This window comes from Asterias amurensis, chromosome 7, assembly GCF_032118995.1.
Source record: "Asterias amurensis chromosome 7, ASM3211899v1".
NCBI lineage: Eukaryota > Metazoa > Echinodermata > Asteroidea > Forcipulatida > Asteriidae > Asterias > Asterias amurensis.
Genome location: NC_092654.1, coordinates 11,159,486 through 11,182,301, shown reverse-complemented (window position 1 = coordinate 11,182,301; position 22,816 = coordinate 11,159,486). Strand labels below are relative to the sequence as shown.

Below are 22,816 nucleotides of genomic sequence, written 5' to 3'. Positions count from 1 at the left end.
AGTGGTGGTTATTTCACTCTTTTAGAGTGGTTTCACTCCAGGACAGAGTGAAAATCACTCAAAAAGATGCAAACTTCAATCTAAAAGAGTGGAAGACCACTCGAAAAAGAGTTGTCCCTTATATGGCTCTTCAAAAGGAGTGTTTTTTCACACTCTTTTACATGAAGAGAGTAATAACATGCATGCACAATAATGCAAAAACATTATGCACGCTGCATGCAACAGACGACCGAAAGTGCAGTTTACAAACGACTTTAAAGACCCCTGGGCCAATTTCATAGAGCTGCTTAAGCAAAATTCGCTTAAGCACGAAAATTATTTGTTTATTTTACACATGTTACTGGCCAAAATTTCATGCCGTATACATTGCTTGTGACTAGTAGTTAACTGCTGTTTTCTTTAGCATAACAATTGAGTGGAGTCTTGGCCGGTTATCTGATTTTACTAGGCAAGGATTTTTTTTGCTTAAGCAAAATTTTGTGCTTAAGCAGCTCTATGAAATTGGGCCCTGGGTCTGTGTTCGCTTGGTAATGACTCTGGAGATTAATGTCAATGAAAACATAATATACTTTGTAAGAAGCACACAGAAGCTGTGGGTAGTATAATACTTTTAGAGAAACTTTTCACTTTGAAGTTCAGCGGTTGGAAAAAAAGATATAGATTTTTACCCTCAATATTATTCTAATAATTATGAGAATCGTCACTGACCATAACGTTTTTCAAATTGTGTATTCGAATTGCTTTTTCCTGCGTGGACATGTAGCTATACCTCAAGTCGAACGCTTTATACCGAGCGAATCAACGTAACAGAGGGTGATGCTGCACATAATTTTGTCAGCACATAATTAAATAACTGTACGTTTGGATTGTTTTTTTCAATCCTAGTTGTAGATATAGGCTACATACAGTATAAAAGTAGCCTGTCTATTTTTAATTTCAAAAGGTGGTTAGGTATTCTTTAAGATAATATTGCCGAAAGTCCGGAGCGCTTAGTCCACTCAGAAAGAATAATTTGCAATTGGAAAACTCAATCTGAGAAGCGTTACTGTCAGTGCGGCTTGTCAGAAGTTCAACTTGTTTGGGATGAAAAGTGACATCTTTTCCCAAAACCGCAGTCCTCCGAAAATTTCTGAAAATGCATTAAAGCATGAATTACTAAAAGCTTCTGTGCTTTTAACAAAGTATTAATGATAAATTGCCATTAATGTACAGAGTCTAGTCGTTACCAAACGTCTGTAGTGAGTGTGGAGCACAATACGCGAGATGAGTCATTATTGTATAAACCTTAAAAATGTAATAATTAAAATTCTTATATATTATAGTTTTAAAATGATTTATAATGATAATATAAATGACTCTATTATTAATAATTTGTTTATGAAGAATGATGCTTAGTATAAATAACGATATTTTATAATGCAGTCTATACCTACTCTCTGTGAAAGAGAAACGATTTCACTCTCTTGTCCGAGTGGTGTCAGTTTCTTTTGAGAGTGAAAGTCAATCTGTTTCACTTTTTTTAGTGCAATTTATTGGAACAAATTTCACTCTGAATCTAGCTGAAAATACCCGTATTTCACTCTAAAAGGAGTTGTCCTCCATATTGTTCTTGGGCGGATGAAACAAGAACAGCGATCCTCCTGATTGTTCTCAAATAAACCACTCGACCCCCTCCCCCTCCCTCCCAATATATGGCTCTTCCCCTTCCCCCTCCTCCGATCACTGCGACAAGACGACATAAGAGGGCGCTATTTCGAACAGTCCACACGCTTCAGAGAGCAGAGCGAGCGGAGCATGCGCATGCAGCAGCCGACCGTACACACTATATTATAGTACACACACGCACAGAGCACCGAGGCTAGTGTCGCATCGGTCACCGGGGGAGCCGTCCGAGCTGTTGACAGAAGTACTGTATTGCCAACCTCATTGATGTCAAAGGCGTCCGTATTTACCACACCACATTACTGGTATATTTCGGAAGATGGAGGAAGCGAAATGCAAAGACGCATCGCAGTTCAAGATGCAGGGACAAGGAAGGGTTTGTGACGCGTCATCTTTTTAATTTTTAAATCATAAATGTTTATTATAAAAAATTAAAAAGTACAGCTGAAACTACGCCGGTCATGGTCAAACAAAATAAAAGTAAGGCTGGGAGGGGGCACAATAATTCACAACAAAAAGGGAAAAGTATCGTGGCCCTGAAGGTACATATCGCAAACGTGTGCGCATACGTATGCAATGTCGTGAACCAATTCGCGAATATGTGCGCACACGTATGCAATGTCGTGAAACAATTCGCGAATATATGCGCACACGTATGCAATGTCGTGAAACAATTCGCGAATATGTGCGCACACGTATGCAATGTCGTGAAACAATTTGCGAATATGTGCGCACACGTATGCAATGTCGTGAAACAATTCGCGAATATATGTGCGCACATGAATGCAATGTCGTGAAACAATTCGCGAATGTGTGCGCAGACGTATGCGAATTTGTTTGCAGTGTCGTGAATTTTATTGCATACCTCGTCGCATACCTTTGGGATGATGTCATAGTTGCGGTCAATTTGTTAGTGATCTAGGGAGTACGCAATTGGCACTGGTCCCATTTTGTATACCACATATACTTCATCAAGGCAGGACCTTGGGTACCATGCAGGTACATTTTAGCCGCGAATTCTCAGCCGCAAATTCTCAGCCGCGAATACCAGCTGCTAATTCTCAATTTACGGCCGAAAAGTCCAGCCGCTAATTCGAGCCGCCACGCCAGCCGCGAATTTCATTACAAAGTAGTTTCACGAAGCGACAGGATTTCCTAACTAGCTGGGGCAACTCCCCAGTTCATTAGGAATTTAATTGAAAGGTATGCGACAAGGTATGCAATAAAATTCACGACATTGCAAATAAATTCGCATACGTATGCCCACATATTCGCGAATTGTTTCACGACATTGCATACGTCTGCAAACATATTCACCATATTCGCGAATTGTTTCACGATATTGCATACGTGTGCGCACATATTCGCGAATTGTTTCACGACATTGCATACGTGTGACATATTCGCGAATTGTTTCACGACATTGCATACGTGTGCGCACATAATAAGCGAATTGTTTCACGACATTGCATACGTGTGCGCACACGTTTGCGATATGCGATGTCCCTTCAGGGCCACCATAGAAAAGCCTAGGTTCTACCTCCATGTTCACAAGAATATACCTTTTTGAAAATACTCGATATGCGCATGGAGGTAGTGCGCGTTTAGGCGTGGATTGAGGTGCATGTAGTTGTACCCTGCTTCTAGATTCTAGAAACTAACCCTCTTAATTATTGTTTCTACTTGGTACATGTACCCCTGCCAGGGCTAAGGGGGTAAGGTGCATGTACTCCTAGAACTATTATGAGGTTCGTTCCGCTATCGTTAGTCATTTGTGGAGACGATTGCAGAACCATGGAGGAAGGAAGAAAATTAGTTCTTCCTCCATGGCAGAACGAACCTCATTTAGTTCTAGAGTAGGAGTATTTAGGTGCATGCTGGTGATTGCTAGCCAGAGTAGACTGGCATTGCACCTCAGAGGAAGGGCTTGCGCAATGATTGAATGCAGAGATGCCAAGTTCAGAGGCCAGCTATGCGTGAGATTTTTCAAAGCCTACCCCCCCCCTTAAATAAAAAAATTTTACTCGGAGAACGGAATCGCCACCCCAAAAAAATTGTAAAAAAAAAAAAGTATTTCAAAACGCATCAAAAACCTCTTCAGTATACTTCAAAGTCACATGAGGTACACAGGAGATGTTGCTGATTAATGTGGAGGTACGATTGTGTCAGATTATTTCCCCCCCCCCCCCCAAAAGATCAATTTTCGACTAAAAATTATGCCTAAAATCCTCTGCTCACGACTTCTGCCTGTTTTTGAAGAGTCTACGCTGGTGGAGCGCATTGAACGAATTTGCAAAATGAATCGGGACAAACTTGTGCGCAATGTGCGTTTTGCGCTCTGTCAAATTGTCTGCTAAATCTTCTGGGAGAGCAAAAGGGTGCGCAATCTGCAAGTTTGCGCTATGTTTGTACGGCAGCTCAAGTTGATGATTCTGATGAACTGCGTGCAATCTGAAGATTGTGCAATTTTGAAGATTGCGTTCATTTGTACACAAGTGCGCAATATGGCAATGCATTGCCGTTATTTTTTATTTTTTATCCGGTCTGGCCCCAATGCGTGAGAAAATGGTTGCGGTGCGTGAGAGGGGGAGACAGACCCCTAATGCGTGAGACTTATTATTTGTGAAAAGATCTATGGTGCAACAAACAAAAATTAAATGTGCAACTTACTTTAACCATCATACACTAGAGATGTAGAACTAGAATTACCTCCAGCCATCCACGCTTTATTGGAGCAATAAAAAATGCTTAAATTTCAATATGATGGTGGTCAAAAGGGCTGGGCCTTTCTTCTCAAACCTCATGTAGCGAGTCCACCGGCTTATGCTCTATGTACCCAGCTCGGCCTTGAGCAATATCGAAGAAGTCTTTTTCTATTGGGGACGGGTCCAACCCCTGAAAACACCCCTGTAGTTAGTATTTTTATGGTCTCTATCATCAGGGCCAAATTTCAAAGAGCTACTTAGTGAAGCACAAAAATTTGCTCAGCATGAAATTTCTTCTTTGACAAAACAGGATTACCAACCAAATTTCTATTTGTTGCATATTGCTTGTAAGTGGTATTCAGCTGTTGTATCTGACACAAGTGTAGAAGCAACTTTGTCTGCATGTAAAATGAAAAAAAAGGTTTTAAAAAATGTGAAATTATCTCAGAATTAAAGGAACACTATTTATGATTTTTGACTCCATAAAAGGCCGACCGTGTTAGTCGACGAGGTAAAAAAAGAAAAACCGCAATTTCAAGGCATATTTGTGTAGATAATTGTATTCTTCTTTTAACAAACGATTACAGAACGCTTTTAAAAGACCAACTCGACCGATCCAAGGCAACGTGTACCTTTAAAGCTAGTAAAAGTTAAATGGTGTTCAAAGCTTACACATTACTCCAAATCTAATAATTTTTATTTTCATTTTTCCCCAGAGTGATTGGGGTGAAGAGCTTCGTAAGAAAATGGAGGTGAGTTTACCATTTTATCAAAGGCCCCCCCCCCAACACCCTACCTCCGTACTCAGCACCTCATAGTGCACCTTAGTATTAATTACACTATTGGTAGTTACTCAAAATAATTGTTAGCATAAAAACTTAATACTTGGTATTGACGAACAATGGAGAGCTGTTGGTAGTTTAAAACATTGTGAGCAAACGACTCCCTCTGGAGCAACATAGTTTTTGAGGAAAAAGTAATTTCCCACCAAAGTATTTGAGACCTCAGGCGAGGTCTCAGCACTCGAAAGCACACAACTTGTGCTACAAGGGTGTTTTGAGTTTGACCGATTTGAGTTCAAATTTTTACAGTTTTGTTACTTTAAGATACACCAAGTGAGAAGATTGGACTTTGACAATTACCAAAGGTGTCCAGTGTCTTTAAAGGCAGTGGACACTATTGGTAATTACTCAAAATAATTATTAGAATAAAACCTTTCTTGATTACGAGTAATGGGGAGAGGTTAATAGTATAAAATATTGTGAGAAACGGCTCCCTCTGAAGTAATGTAGTTTTCAAGAAAGGAGTAATTTTCCACAAATTTGATTTCAAGACCTCAGATTTAGAATTTGAGGTCTTGAAATCAAGCATATGAAAGCGTACAACTTCGTGTGACAAGGGTGTTTTTTCCTTTCATTATTATCTCGCAACTTCGACGACTGATTGAGCTCAAATATTTCCAGGTCTGTTATTTTATGCAAATTTTGAGATTATACAAATACACCAATTCTGAAGACTAATCTTTGACAATTACCAATAGTGTCCATGTCTTTAAAGCCCACTAACTATATTAACTGCCCTGAATGTAAAACCCGGTTACACTTTCTGCGAAGGCAAATGCATATTAGCCAATTTGACGTCACAAACCTGTTTTCACTGTGAATATTACAGCTCAACTCTTGCAAGATGTTCGTTGCAAAAATGTGTAATGTGAAGTTCACAATGCATCAATTGACATTTGCAGAAAGTATGAACCAATTGAAGCAATTGAATGGTTCCAAAAACCAAAGGTATTTGTAACATTCCCTTTCAACCCTCCAGGACATCTTTTCAGAATTAATCTTTTTCCAGAATTAATATTTTTGGTTACTAAAGCAACAATATTGGTTTTGTTTCCTTCCAGTCTTACAATGACTCCAAGACTAAGACAGAAGCGAAGGAGGCAACCTCACTCTCAGTCATGTTTAGCCTAGAGAAGGCAGTGACTGGCTTGACTCATGTGTTGGGTGTACTTCAGGTTGGTTAGTTTCCTATAGACTGGGGTGGATTTCACAAAGGTAGTCCTAACTTAGGACTAGTCCTCGGCAATGCTAAGAGATAGGACCAGTCCTAAGTTAGGATGAGTTACTGGTCCTAACTTAGCACTTTTAAGCCCCAAGTGCTGCTGGCTGCGCTGACATTGCTGGGATGCTGGCAGCACGAGGTTTTGTACACAAAGACATGGAGGAACCGTAGACTTTTTAACTTTTTATGTGAATTAAGTGACTTTCTCAACGATTTACACAATTTATCCTGTTGAACAGCTTTACAAAATGATAGAATATGCTTATTGAATATATTTAACTGAACAGAAAGTGAATTCTGAAATTCTGTCAAAAAAAGCCTTGCTGTTGTTACATACATTTGTGTTTTATACTTGCACGCTTGAATCAGTCTATAGTCAATGAACACTTTTAATGCTGTTTTGTACCTCTGACGGGCCAATTGCAATTGTGCCCTTTGCAAAGTTTCAATATAGATTTTTCCGTTATAGAAGTGCACACAGAGAGTTCAAGGCCTGCATGCATATATTACACATGTGTCCGATGATGCGTGTTCGACGATTCTATTGACTATAGAACTGTTCTGTGCACAGTTGTACCACCATACCCATGCAGTTGAATGCGGGTTGGCCATATCATTCTATCGTTGAAGACTAGCAGCTGACCTTTGTGTTTCTGGTTCATTGCAAGCACCCAATTAGCACAGGGGTCAGAGTCACAGTGATTAAGTTCCCATTTGGGCCTTTCTCTGTTCATTACCAGAAATTTATAACAATGACAACAATCACAGGACTATTACTCAGGTGGGATTCAAGCCCATGACCTTTGCAATTCTCGAGCAGTGTCTAAGTCTTACCAACTAGACCACTCAGATTGCCCGGTAGCTAGAGGCGTTGGAATCCTATATTTTAGCAGCAGGTACCGCTTCGATTTAATAGATGGAAACTTGCATCCCATACACCGAGCTCAGTGAAGCAAAATTCTGGGTATACAGTGCTAACAAACATCCTTTAATTGACCCCTTGCATGCACGTCACACGCGGCGACTGTGCCATGCTCACCATTTTGGTTGGCAAATAGGTTTGCGCTGCGTAAACGCTGCGTCTCCTAAAGTCGCACTTCACTGTAACACGCAGTGATATTACCCACCAATATGGTAAGATTATTCGATGATGGCTTCAGGCATGAATTGGGTCATTATGGGTAAAACAAAAATTAATATACGTTATCACCGATGGAAATTTCCATCTAATACATCTATTGATACAGGAAACTTGGAACTTAGAACTGGTCCTGAAATTTTTCATCCCTGCAGGACCACAACATCACCTTGGATCACATAGAATCCCGCCCATCAATATCCGACCCCGAGACCAAGGAGTTCCTTGTGACAATTCAGAGGAATCAAGACAGCGATCTGAAGCTGCTAGACGTCTTGGATCAGATCAAGCAGTTTGTCAAGTCCCTGGAGGTCATTCAGGGGTCAAAGGATGATGTAGGTAAGGATTTGTCATGCCCAACACGAGTAATTGATTAAATGTAACCCAGAGGGTCCTCTCCAGACTGGGGACTGGGTTGATCTGTGGAGGAGGCAGAAGTGGCAGCTCAAGATCAGACTATTTGGAAGCTTCTCACCAGTCGGGCAGCTGGGCAGAAATGCATGATGCTGACTAATGATGATGATGAGGAATACGTGACAGAGGAGGTTACACACTTGACATCCCAATGTTCGGACACCCCAATGTCCCTTATTTCATAATCCCATAGTAGCCCTACCCTTACCCTAACACTAGACCATTTACTGGCAGAGGAAGTTCATATATTCTAACATGCTCTTCTATTCTTGTACAGAAGTAAGCCCTGAAAATCTGAAGAATTCCTGAGAACACAGTGAAGACACAATGGGAGCAGGGGGCATGGGAGGGGGAACACCATTTCCACATATTGAGCATCGAATAGGATAGCCTTCAGAATCATATAGGCTATCAAGGTCTCCAATTTTACATAAATTGTTGTTCACTAGAAACTTCATTAGTTAATGCCTTTAATGTTAGTTGTGTATATTTTGTTTTCAGTCTGGTTTCCAAAGACATTGGAGGAAATGAATCCCTGCTTGACACGGCCTCTGTATGCAGAGTTAGAACCATCACACCCTGTAAGTCCTATAGTGTCACCGTTTGATTTTTGTCAAAATGTTATGCTGACTTATAGGCAAGATTATCAAGAAAGATACTTGAAAGTCTCTTGTGAAAGTTTCAGCTGGATGAATACAGTGTGAGCGCGCAGGCATACCTAGAGTTATGGGGTCATTTATACAATGGAATAAAGGTCCCCACAACGTTGTTTTCTTTAAACTGGGTCCTTAAAGGGAACAATAGAACAACACAACTCTGTGTAAATAAGTGTATGTGTACCTGTTGAGAAATTATCAGTGTTTTCATCAAGAGAGTGGAACCCAGCAAGGTGACGGCAGGTACAAATCACATCACAGAAATTTGACTCCTTGGCAAAACATGTGGCAGGAGCAGTAGTTTTTCTCACTGTGAACTGATGCAGATCGTCTTAACTTTATTGTAGTTATACTCGGGGTCTTATTGGTGACTGACATGCTCTCGACAGTCTATAGCTTAGCATCATCCTGAAAAGTCTGCCACTGAATGGTTTTTTTATTGAGCATTCCCCCCCCCCCTGTGGTTGGTACCCAGACTTTATCAGAGAAGCAAACTTTATATTCTGCTTTCACTTTTCAATCAGGGAGCAAAGGATCCTGACTATCTGGCTCACCGCAAGAACTGTTGGGAGATTGCACAGAACTACAAAATGTAAGTATGTCAGCGTGGGTTCTTGACTTGTTTTAAGGGGGTTGGATTATAGAGTGTGTGGAGAACCTTTATATTCCTACTATGAAACAATCATTGATGCATTTGGTGCTGATATGTGGCAAGATGTTACCCCCTGCCCCTCCCCTTACAGAGTTTGTCCTCAACTTTTTCAGTGACTGGCCAGTTGGACCAGTTACCTTGTCATTTCACTGGTCCATCAGCTTTTTCACTCGTCCCTACAGAAATAATAAATAAGGATTGCTTTAAGGATTACATTTTAACTGGCATTTTGCCAGCAGACCACTGTTATGGGAGAATACTGCCCTATTGTTTCTTCATTGTGATCTGGGAATCTCAGGAATTTTTCTGAACAAAGTGTGATGTCTCGATACATCACTGTGGCGATATTGACAACTCACCTTAAAAATGAATCTGTGTTTTCTGTGAAATGGGTCCCAAGTTTCAAAGTAGGATGGGATTAATGTGTCCTCAGCTCAGCTTATCTTGAGATCTTTTCTTACCTCCAGTGGCACTCCAGTTCCCCGCATGAAGTACAGTGAGAATCAGATCAAGACGTTTGGCGCTATCTTCAGTAAGCTCAAGGTCTTGTACCCAACCAATGCTTGCAAGGAGTTCAATCAGATATTTCCCGATCTTGTCAAGGTAGGTCTGCTCCTTTCTGAATAGTATTGAAAGTTCAATTAACCCTCCTGGCTAAATCCTGGTTCATACTTTTTACGAATGCGATGCAAATTTGACGTGAATTTGACGTCACAACTCTATTTTCGCTGTGATATACACAACAGAGTTGAGCACAACTGATGCAAAATATTTGTTGCGAATTTGTGACGTCAACATTCAAATCGCACTTGCATTCGCATTTGCAGGAAGTATGAACTGGGCTTAACTGTTGTATCATCCACTGTGGTTTTGAATGATGCCAGCATGCAATAATGTGATGAATGCGTATATTACATCATATGCTTGTGAAATATTGCCCAACTCACAAGGCCGGACGGCCACTTCAAGGTGAAGGCTACACTTTTGGGCTATTGACCCAAATCAACTGTCACCAGGGACACATTGTCACCTACTCATGGGGCTGAAATAGGGTTACCACCTTTACAGTCCATAAGGATGTAGGCATGGGTATCGTCCACGATAGGAGCCTGGTTGGTGGAGCTGAGTGCACTACCTTCCCAACTTTTTATGAAGCAATTTTGGTTTAGTTCCTTGCTCAAGGGCACAAGTGTCATGACCGGAATTCAAACCCACACTCTGCTGCTGACAACACCAGAGCTTGAGACTGATGAGCTAGGCCACTCGGCCATGACACGCCCCACCTAGAAATTAAAACTTGATCAGACTTTTATTATTTTTATTTTTAGGAATGCGACATTCGTGAAGACCACATTCCGCAGATGGAGGATATTTCCAACTTTGTGGAAAGTAAGTAAGAATATATCAGAAACAGGTGTTGACTTATTTCATAATATACTGCATGTTCGGGTCCTGGTTATATGATTGGTGTATTACGTATCACTTGTCATCCTTTATTTTGCCATGTATACAACTGCAACTCTCCAAAATTTAATATAGGAGTCATATATGAATAATTAAACATACATACATACATACATGTAAGACGCTTTGGATGCGTCGCAGCATCATTTTTGAAGTGGTAGGTGGGTAAAAGCTTCTGAAGTCATCGAGCAGCATGCTATTTGTTCCAGCATCTCCCTGAGTCCGGCTATGTCCCATAGCCTTAGATCTTAAGGGTCTTTCTCAGGATCCCAAAGTGCCATCTCTGTAACAGATCTACCCTCACATTTGTCCCTTTTTCATCTAGGTGTTTCCCCAGTGCATTCGGAATGATGCAAAGTGCTCCAACCATCACAGTGACTACTTTCACTTTCACTCGTCAAATCTTACGAAGTTCCCTGGCCAGGTCTTGAAACTTTTGGATCTTTCTGATTACTATTATTAGTTTTTAAACATCAATAGTCTTTGTATTGTGTCTATCTAACAGAGCGTTCTGGCTTCACTCTGCGTCCTGTATCAGCCTTACTGTCAGCTAGGGACTTCCTGGGTGCCTTGGCCTTCAGAGTCTTCCCTGCTACCCAGTACCTCAGACACACCTCAAGTCCATTCTACACACCATATCATTAATAATATTCTTTGTATTGTGTCTATCTATCAGAGCGTACAGGCTTCGCTCTGCGTCCTGTATCAGCCTTACTGTCAGCTAGAGACTTCCTGAGTGCCTTGGCCTTCAGAGTCTTCCCTGCTACCCAGTACCTCAGACACACCTCAAGTCCCTTCTACACACCATATCGTTAATAATATTCTTTGTATTGTGTCTATCAAACAGAGCGTACTGGCTTCACTCTGCGTCCTGTATCAGCCTTACTGTCAGCTAGGGACTTCTTGAGTGCCTTGGCCTTCAGAGTCTTCCCTGCTACCCAGTACCTCAGACACACCTCAAGTCCCTTCTGCACACCATATCGTTAATAATATTCTTTGTATTGTGTCTATCTAACAGAGCGTACAGGCTTTACTCTGCGTCCTGTATCAGCCTTACTGTCAGCTAGAGACTTCCTGAGTGCCTTGGCCTTCAGAGTCTTCCCTGCTACCCAATACCTCAGACACACCTCAAGTCCCTTCTACACACCATATCATTAATAATATTCTTTGTATTGTGTCTATCAAACAGCGTACTGGCTTCACTCTGCGTCCTGTATCAGCCTTACTGTCAGCTAGGGACTTCCTGAGTGCCTTGGCCTTCAGAGTCTTCCCTGCTACCCAGTACCTCAGACACACCTCAAGTCCATTCTACACACCATATCGTTAATAATATTCTTTGTATTGTGTCTATCTAACAGAGCGTACAGGCTTCACTCTGCGTCCTGTATCAGCCTTACTGTCAGCTAGAGACTTCCTGGGTGCCTTGGCCTTCAGAGTCTTCCCTGCTACCCAGTACCTCAGGCACAGCTCAAGTCCATTCTACACACCATATCGTTAATAATATTCTTTGTATTGTGTCTATCTATCAGAGCGTACTGGCTTCACTCTGCGTCCTGTATCAGCCTTACTGTCAGCTAGAGACTTCCTGAGTGCCTTGGCCTTCAGAGTCTTCCCTGCTACCCAGTACCTCAGGCACACCTCAAGTCCCTTCTACACACCAGAACCGTAAGCATTTTTTTAATCAAATTCAGAGTGGCTAGAGCAAGCTAGTCGAAATGTTGAGACCAATTTAAGACCTCACTCCACAGTAGTGGAGTTGAATTAAGACCCTATACATGAAGCTAATTAAGTAGTATTACCAGCCAATTTCCTTTACCTTCTGCTCAGGTTCATGTAGTAGTTAAAAAGCAGGACAGTTCTTTTCAGAACTTAGAAGTCTCCCGAACAATCAGATAAATCTACTCCGAGGTAGTAGAGTATAGAAAGACAGTTCTCTTAAAGAACAAACTCTACCTGGCAAGTAGATACACACATGGTGTTACCGCAAACCAAATTTACATTGATACCTCACCATGCAAAGGCTCAAATCATATATATTCAGTTCAATTAGATTGTACGCAAAATAGAAAAAGTGGCCCGACTATTCGACCCTAGCAGAGTCTTTCAGAGCCGAAAGCAAACAGAAAAAGCAAGGGATGAACCATGAAGGAGACAAAGAGGAGGGGACATGTTGGATTTATTGTGATGCACACAATCCTAGTATGTAGTCCAAGGACTAAATCATTCTGTTGATGACAACCAAACTTTATTTTATTATTTTGAGTATCCAAAATGGTGTGGGCGGGTTTGCTTAAAACCTTTCTAAAATTCTTTATTTCACTGTTGTGTCACAGTGTTGTTACCCTAGTATACCCATACATAAAGAATAGAGTAACTAGATCGGCCGCGCGCGTACATATGCAGGTTCTGGCATGGGGGCCGCCGTTGCCATCTCCCGTGTACGTTTTCTGTGCGTTGCCGTCAGCATGTGACTTTTTGCCATCAGCACGTGACATTTAGCGCGTCAAAGGCCTATCTCCGGTGTTCATTTTCGCTCGTCGCCTTTCGAACGTGAAATTTTTACTGCGTCCATGGCGAACTAAAACTTTTTCTACACAGGCAATGGCGCGTATGTATGCGCGGCCCATCTAGTTATTTTAATTCTATATCTATGAGTACACCTGTGTTCTGTGTCTTTTAGCAATCCAGCTAGGGTTGTATAGTCGGGCCACAAAGTATCCAAAATGGTGTGGGCGGGTTTGCTTAAAACTTTTCTAAGTTTCTCTATTTTACTGCTGTGCTACAATGTAGAGGGGAGGGTTCTTTGAGGTTTGTTTGGTACTGTCTTATTTTTTTGTGCCTATTTTTGATGAACACTTGGCCTCTTGATCCAATTCACCTGACGCCATTTTGGAAGTAAATGTCCCTGTGTACACAGTGTACTTGTCTGAAAAATACTGCATTCTATTTTTAGATTTTACCAAAAACTGTGTATAAAAAAGTGGAAGCATACTAAAGCCCAGTTCATACTTCATGCGAGCTGAATGCTAAGCAATAGGCAAGGCAAACAATCAAGTTTGTTATACCTCTGTAACAAACTGTGAAGTTTGATTGGTTGAAAACCAATCATGTGACGCGCAACAAAAACGCATGTTACATGGCTCACGACGGGCCGGGGAACATGAAAAGTGATGTACACCGGTGTACATCATCTTGATCGTTCCCAGCGTTGGTCGATTTCACGCTGTGTACGAAAAACCCGGGGGTTCGAGGGAATTGTTTCTCGTTCGTCTGCTAATTAAACAATGAATAGTCAGTCGTAATTATGTTTGAAGATGACAAGAGAACTTCGAGAAGAGGAATAACAATTATACAAAGGTATAACAAAACAATTGTTGCACGTTGTGACTGGGGTCCATGGGTTTTGTACACCCTCGAGGGAAAATGGCACCCTCGGCTTCGCCTTGGGTACCATTTTCCCCCTCGGGTGTACAAAACGCCATGGACCCCGTCCCAGCGTGCAACAATTGTATAATGCACTATTTTCCAGTTACAAACATGGCTACTTTCGGCCACACTGGCTACTTTGAGAGTAAAATCGCTTGTATCGATGGTAAGCTTGTAAACACCGCATCGACTTAAAAGCCACACATTTACTCCCAAAATAGCACAACCAAGATTATCGTAAGGATGCGTCAAGTGAATTGCTAAATCGAGTAGGTGATTTGTCAACTTTTGTCTTGCCAGTTATTGTTCTTACATTCTTTCTGATTTTTCCTGCAGAGACCTTTGTCATGAGCTACTTGGACACTGTGCGCTGTTGGCTAATCCAGAATTTGCTCAATTTTCACAGGTATATGATGTATGGTCTCATCAGAGCCCAATTCATGTAAATAAATGTCTACAATGCACATTATCCAGCATTGGTGTTCACCAAATTATATCCTGCAGACTATCTCCTTAAAGGGTCTATGTAACTTTTGTAGGACAAAAAACACAATGTCCGCAGATTTACACTAAACTTACAGAGTTTGAAGATAATAATAGTAGAAAGCTTCCCTGAAAATATTTTGTGCTGAGGTGCTGTAGTTTTTTGGAAATGGGTAAAACAATGTCTCATGAGACGAAAATTATTTTAATCATTTACAAACGTATTTTCATGACATTTTTTTACTCATTTCTCAAAAACTACAGCACCTCAATAAGTAATATTTGAAGGGAAGCTTTCCACTATCATTATCTTCAAACCCTGTAAGTTTAATGTAAATCCATGGACATTTTTCACGCGAGTTTGAAGGTTTCACAGTGCCATCAAAGTTTTCAGTCAACATTCGTGAATGTCATAGACCAGAGTCCACACTTTGTGTGACCCAACATAATACTAAGCATGATATTATTCCTATATAGCTTTGCTTATTGGTTATTCCTTATCAAACATTGTTTGTACTCTTTTTTTCCATGAAGTATGGAAATAAATATAATTTTGAATTGAATTGAACACTTAATTCTGATTTCTGATTTTTTGTTTGCCCTTGGAAAATTTAGAAAAGAATGTGACTAAATGTTGAAACGCCCTGAGTGTCACTTAGTGACAGATATGAGTGCTATTATAAGAAGCCACTCTTATTATTATTATTGAATCATAGAAATGTTTTCTTTTTTTTCTTTGTGCAGGAGTTTGGTCTTGCCTCACTGGGAGCTCCCGATGAGTTTGTCAACAAATTATCTTCTGTAAGTAAAACAATAGACCCTTCCCATGAAATATGTAAATTGCACATAGCGCGTGCGCACTAACGTTTTGGTTGGCAAAATGAGGGAACATCGCGCTGTTTTGTACACGGCTAATGGGTGCGTGACGCAGATGCGATTGCGCGTCTGCTTAGTGCACAACTCTATGGCGTTTGCCAACCAACAGGGTCTGTACGCATGCGTGAATGTAATTAGCATATTTCATGGGAAGGGTCCATTGTCAGAGAGTAACGATTATAACGTTGGTAACGTTTCTGTTTACACTTCTTCCAATAAGTTCCTGGTTGCTGTTGATGCAAAGTATTCTCCTTCAACTATTCTCCTTCAACTTAAAAACAAGACAAAGCAACTTGTAGGAGGACCGGCTTCCAAACCCTTCATAATAGGCCCCTGCAGTAGCTGGCATCACAGAGCTATGAATGGCGCCCTCTGCTGGCCAGTTGGCCCTTCGGCTGCAATACAAATGAGCAAACTAATTCAGTGTTCAAAATGGACTTGTAATGTTTTTTAGGCTAGGGATATATTACATATCCGCATGCTCTTAAGTTCATTATGACATACATGGCATTTCTTTCAGGCATTTCTTTCAGGCAACCACTTGCATTGTATGCTAAAGGAACACAAGAAAATAATAAGAAAACTGAAATGACAATAAATTTTCTTATTTGAGATTGCCTGGAATTAATTGCCTAAATTACATCATGTGACTTGAGGGTGCTGTTATTTTGTAGCATGCAAGGAGTCTATTAATCATATTCATGGTATCGTTTGTAACAGGTGTACTGGTTCACAGTTGAGTTTGGTATTTGTCAAGAGCCAGGTGGTAGGAAAGCTTACGGAGCTGGGCTTCTTTCCTCAGTGGCTGAGATTCAGGTATGGATATTGTTGTGTTCATAGACCTTATCACAAATTCTTGGTACATTTCCTATTTTTTGGCAATTAGAAAGTTGCATGTTTGCAATCTTTTGACCCCTACCTATAAAGGGGTACCGGAAGCAATCTTTGTTGATAGTCTTACCTTAAACTCTTTAAACCACCATCAGTTCTGTGAACTCGTCAAAATATGCCCATACATGGCCAAGATTGTTTTTAAAACAATTCAGAAAAATGTCTACAAAAAATAATTTGAAACATAAATTTTGTTTGTTTTACAAATGTAAGTCATAATTATGTCAACAATGGAGACATTGGAAAATGTCAATTACAGGCATGTCCTTTTCATTGACCTCTATGGGTGAATGGAAGTGGGTCAAATATTGCAGCTGTTTGCAGCCATCTGTGGTTTTTTTTTTGTGTTTTCTTTTGGGGGGGGGGGGGGGGGTAATCCCCTTGCAGTCACTACAGTCTCTAACCGGTTTTAAGAAATGACACAGGGGCTGTCATTTTGTCATTTATTCATTCTCACTGTACTAGCCAAAAGCCCAAAGGAGAGGACAAGGAGGTTTCAGTTTTAGATGTTGGTGGAAAACCTTTCGAGAATTATTCCAGCGGAAAACCCCCACAGTCTGGTAGGGACTTGAAACCCAATCCACATAGTGGCCGCAGTGGGTTTTGAACACGGGGTCACAGAGGTGGAAGGCGAGGCAAGATACCTCTACACAAACCTGTGATCAGGGTTAATTAATAGATAAAAGTACAAACCCTTAAGGTATCAAAGACTAGAATACAAATCCCATGGTAGTTTTTCTTGATTTGAAAGTACAACTAAAACTGAACAATTATGATCATCTTTACACTAGTATTTCCTAACTGACGAACCAACAGTGAGACCTTTTGATGCAAACGATACAATTAATGCGACCTATCCAGTCGAAGGATTCCAAACAACATACTTCCTGGCAAAAAGCTTCTCTGATGCGCTGCAGAAAATCAGGTTTGACAACTTTCATGAGAAATCTTTGTGTACAGCTATTATTAAAGAATTATTTATAAGCTTGAACCTTGGCTATGTGATTGTACTTCACGGTTCTAAAATCAAGGTAAAAGAACACATTATTATTATTTTTAATTTCTGGGCCCAATTTCATAGAACTGGTTAAGCACAAAGAGTATATGTAGGTAGCTCAGAACAATAAAATAATGCGCGACAGAATAAAGTCACCAGGCAAACTACCATTCCACACTTGCCCGCAAGAAGAATTATCCGTAATGAGAACAAACGATCTGAGAAATATTTCTGACAGTAACATTTCTCAAATTCAAATTTGAGGAATAAGAAATTACATCTATTTCCATAACCACATTACCACTTCAAAGTGAAATGATTCTGAAATTGCTATTTACTTTCGAAAGCTTCTGTACTTTGAACTAACCAAGTAAGTTTTTATTGCTATTAAAGGCACTGGATACTATTGGTTATTGCTCAAAATAATTGTTAGCATAAAAACTTACTTGTTAGCGATCAATGGAGAGATGTTGATAGTATAAAACACTTAAAAAACGGCTCCCTCTGAAAGAAGTTATTTCTCACTAAAATATTTGAATTTGATTTTGTGGCCTTGAATACAAGCATCAGGAAGCACACAACTTCGTGTGACAAGGGTGTTTTTCTTTCCATTTTTATCTCACAACTTTGATGACCAATTGAGTTCAAATTTTCACAGGTTTGTTATTTTGTGCATATGTTGAGATAAGTGAGAAGACTAGTATTTGACAATTACCAAAGGTGTCCAGTGCCTTTAAGTTTAGTGTTGATTACCAAATGTATACCTTCCTTGTAAATTCTGCTTCTAGGAGCTTTGCTGCCACCATACCACGACCATACACTCTGCAGTATAATCCATACACTCACTCCATTGAGGTGCTTGACAGTAAGGAGAAATTACTCAAGGTGGCTGAGCGAATAAATGGTAAGTAGTGATCCCGACTGATTTCCCACTTTCCACCTACTCTCAGTCAACCCAAATTTTCAATGTTTGAGTCGGGCTCGATGTCTGACACTCCACACAACTGTTTCCTGCATACCCATGGCTGATTAGCTCTGCCTTGTTGTTTACTCCTGCATCCTTAATCAGGGTTTTGAGCATGGTCTTGGTGGGTCTTCCGGGACCGCGCCTGCCATGGGTGGGCTCCCACACCATGACTTTTTTGGCTGGTAGCTCTAGGTACAGGAAGTTGTCAATTAAGAGGACAGTCTTGTTTAGAACTGAGTAATCTCCAGAATTCTGAAAAACCTACTCCGCGGCAGTAGAATATGTAGCATAACAAGTTCTCAAAAGAATACAATCTACCCAGCAAGTAGATTATGGTGTTACCGCAAACCAAATATATACATTAAAACCTCACCATGCAATGCCTTAAATCCCATATCAAATGGGTATTGTCTTCAGATTTTAATGAGCAAGGACTCGGTTTGAATTTCAAAAGAGGTGGTTTTTCTTGTAAATTTGAAAATAGAATTTAACTTTTATAGACTGCTTTCCTGCTTTCCATCCCAAAACGGTATAAATGCAAAAAAAATGTTTATAATTCCCTCACATTCTAACCCTGAGCAGAGTCTTACTCATTCAGTCTTTGAGAAAGACTCTGCCAGAGGATCAAAATTAGAAACTATAAACCAAAAATGTTAAGTTAAACTAACTCCTTCCAATAGCAAGTTTACATCAATGAATTTAAATGAGAGCAATGAAGGAGAAAATGTCTTCTGTCTGTTTTATATAAATTGAATTGACTTAAACAGCACTGATTTAAACACAATTTATATTTGGCATCTTTCAAATATTTAAGCTTTGGTTTTTGGAACCGTTTTATTTTTATTTTTACATAGCGCCCTCTGTTGAGCATCTTGACAAAACATACCCTTATCATCTGAGGTCACACTTCCAAGCTTGACAATAATACCAGATACCTGCTTTGAGTACAGGTGTACATGTACTATGACCTCACAGCCATTTAACATGGAGAATCACAGTCAATTCACATGTCCCAGGGAATTCTCTCCGCCTGGGATTCAGTGCCCTATACGCCTCTCTTAATATTTATGCATGACGTCATAATTCTTACCCAAAATGAGGCACGTCCCCCATCACTTGCAGTGGCTGCGCCCATCGCCTCGTTTTGAGTACGCATTGTGTCGTACCTCATGCATAAATATTAAGAGAGGCGTATGGGCTGGAGGAGCATGATTCAAAAGATGGCGCTATCGGAAGAAGTTTGTACACAGTTTGCCATGGGACTGAATCTCTGGGCGGTGGGCGGGGGGCAACAGAATCTCTTGCCACACACCCACATGTGTACAAACATTGTAAGGGCGCTGCATGAGTGCAAACCTACATTTTCAACAGAGTTAATTTATTGCCCCTTTCCTTTTCAAGGTGAGGTGAGCCAGCTGATGGAGGGGATCAGCAAGCTGAAATGAAGAGCGCCCTCTCTTGAAGAGGTGCAGTTAAAAATTTTGAGGGTGGTGTCCATTGGAGTATGCTGTGGTCAGAGACCCCACTGTCATTATGCTCAATGAGGACAGATTTGATGTTGGTGTGAACATAGAACATACCGTAACATTTTTTTGCTGTTTTATCAGGAAGTAGACATTGTATTCAGCTAAAATATTCATGGATATTAGTATCTATCTATATAATTTTGTCTATAAATCAACATTACATTGACAAAAACTACACAGTTTTAAGATAGACATAGTTGAAGACCTTGTTTTGTGATAGAATATTTTTAAACAGAATATTTTTACTACATTTTACTCTGACACCTCTGGACTAATGTGACAGTGCTCTAACAACTGAGCTGAGCTCTACCCCTGAAGTTGGCTGTCTTACTCAGTTGGTAGAGTGCTGCCACGTTAAAGCCATTGGACCCTTTCGGTACAGAAAAAAAACAAAAAGTTCACAGATTTACAAATAATTTACAGGGTTTACAAAAGGTAATGGTGAAAGACTTCTCTTGAAATATTAGTCCATGAAATGCTTTACTTTTTGAGAAAACGGTAAAACAATATAAATTCTCGTTAACGAGAATTACGGATTTGTTATAAGCACATGTCATGACACGGCGAAACGCGCGAAAACAGGAGTGGGTTTTCCCGTTATTTTCTCCCGACTCCGATGTCCGATTGAGCCTAAACTTCCACAGGATTGTTATTTTATGTATAAGTTGTGATACACGAAGTGTGGGACTTGGACAATACTGTTTACCGAAAGGGTCCAATGGCTTTAATCCGGAGGTCACCGGTTCAAGTCCAACTCCAATCAATTTGTCTTTGTTCAACCTGAAATTACATTTTAATCTGAAACTTTTTCTGATAAATTTAGTATTTGTACTAATTAACACAGAAAAGGTTCTTTGACTGTCATTATGTGATAACCTATTTTTTTAACCAAATTTTTTAAAACACTCTTAAAAAGGCATATGACACATATGGTAATTGTCAAAGAACAGTCTTCTCACTTGGTGTATCTCAACATGTGCATCAAATAAGTTAGAGCTGTTTCTCACATTGTTTATACTATCAACAGCTCTTCATTGCTTGTTACCAAGTAAGTTTTTATGCTAACAATTATTTCAAGTAATCACCAATAGTGTCCAGTGCCTTAAAGCCATTGAACCCTTTCAGTAAACAGTATTGTCCAAGGCCCACACTTTGTGTACCACAACTTCTATACCAAATAACAAACCTGTGAAAATTTAGGCTCAATCGGTCATCGGAGTCGGGAGAAAACAACGGAAAAACCTACCCTTGTTTCCGCGCGTTTCGCCGTGTCATGACATGTGTTTAAAATAAATCCGTAATTCTCGTTAACGAGAATTTATATTGTTTTGATGTTTTCTCAAAAAGTAAAGCACTTCATGGAATAATATTTCAAGAGAAGTCTTTCACCATTGCCTTCTGTACACCCTGAAAGTTATTTGTAAATCTGTGAACTTTTTTTTTTTTTTTTTTAACCGAAAGGGTCCAATGGCTTTAAAGCATATGAAAGAAGTAGGCCTAAATTTTCCTCTAACACATTCCATTTCCTTTAAATTTGTTTAATATTTACATGGTATATTTTGCAAGAATTTAAATACACTGTAGGTGGTTTAGGTTTAAAATACAGTACTTAAAATTAGTATATCAATATAAACCACCAAGGAAACTGACTGCGTAAATTTTTAAATATTTTGTTGGGGTTGGATTTGAACCAACTAAAAGTAAGTAGAAAAGAAATTAGTTTACTTTTTTTAAGAACTATGATTTGTCGTCATAAAATGTTGACAATGTTATAAATTTTTTTTTATACCATTGAACAACAATGTTTTGTTTTTCCAAACAACAGTCTGCAATTAAATGGACACGTTGCTTTTGGTTGGGCGAGTTGGTCTATGAAAAGAGTTTAAAACTGTTTATAATAAAATGCCTAATGGTTAGAAAGATGCTTTAAAAGTAGAATCCACACAAATATACCTCGAAATTGCATGTTTTTCTTATATGTAGTGAACTAATACGGCACACCATTTTGACTCCATAAAATGGCCAACCGTGTTAGCTCGCAAAGAAAAATGAAAACCATGCAATTTCGAGGCATATTTGTGTGGATCATTATATTCTCCTTTTAAAACATCTTTCTAACCATATCAATTTCATAGACCAACTGGACCGATCCAAGGCAACGTGTTCCTTTATGCATTAATTTTATAGTGAGTTGCCTATGCAGCCACTATTTTGTTTAATTATGAGAACAGGTTTGATAAAAAAAATTATCATCCAAGTGAAGGAAAGAGAACTTGGATAAACTATGTTATTGTCGGTTCATAAAAATAAATGTTTAAATTTTCTAAAACAGGGTTGAACAAACCTTTATAGCTTAGAATTACAATATGTTTTTATATTTTTATTTGTAAAAAGTGTTTTATTGGTTTTCAACAGCTGCAAATATTACTATAAAAAATATCTATATTCTACTTTTTTAAAGATAACAAGATGAAATAATATTAGGTGAAATAAATTGGCTGCAAACATGGAAAAAGTTTGTTCATTATTTTTTTTCTTTCTTGAAATTAATGTGTACCGGTTTGTATCCACATTCAAACTGAGGACCTATAACATAAGGGACAATGGGTCCACGGTTGCTATCACAAAGGAAATCATTGCGGTCCCTGGTTGCTATCACAAAGAGTTGAACAAAGGAGGGTCTCGATTGCAGGTGTTTACACACTTGTGTGTGTGTTGGGGGGGGGGGGGGTGGGGGCGCTCCGGTATAAAAGTTTGCAGTGCAGCCGTATGGTTCCCTTAGTAGTAAGCCCTACTTATTTGAAATTTAAAACAAAATAACAAAGTTGAGGTTTCAAAAGCCTCTTTTGAATGCTGGACGAATTTCCCGGAAAATTTTGATTGACTTTTACACAC

At 39.7% G+C, this 22,816-nt stretch overlaps 1 protein-coding gene across 1 annotated transcript; it reads left to right on the top strand.

The window, feature by feature from the left end:
* The first annotated feature begins 1,851 nt into the window (after positions 1-1,851).
* LOC139939978 (phenylalanine-4-hydroxylase-like) lies at positions 1,852-22,415 on the top strand. The gene is made up of 15 exons (XM_071936154.1): positions 1,852-2,038; positions 5,084-5,119; positions 6,271-6,384; positions 7,725-7,908; positions 8,485-8,564; positions 9,164-9,231; positions 9,759-9,894; positions 10,620-10,680; positions 12,285-12,420; positions 14,518-14,587; positions 15,409-15,465; positions 16,261-16,356; positions 17,223-17,356; positions 18,217-18,332; positions 19,797-22,415. Exons 1-15 carry the CDS (start codon positions 1,982-1,984, stop codon positions 19,838-19,840), a joined length of 1,389 nt encoding a protein of 462 aa, XP_071792255.1. The 5' UTR covers positions 1,852-1,981; the 3' UTR covers positions 19,841-22,415.
* The last annotated feature ends 401 nt before the right edge of the window (positions 22,416-22,816 follow it).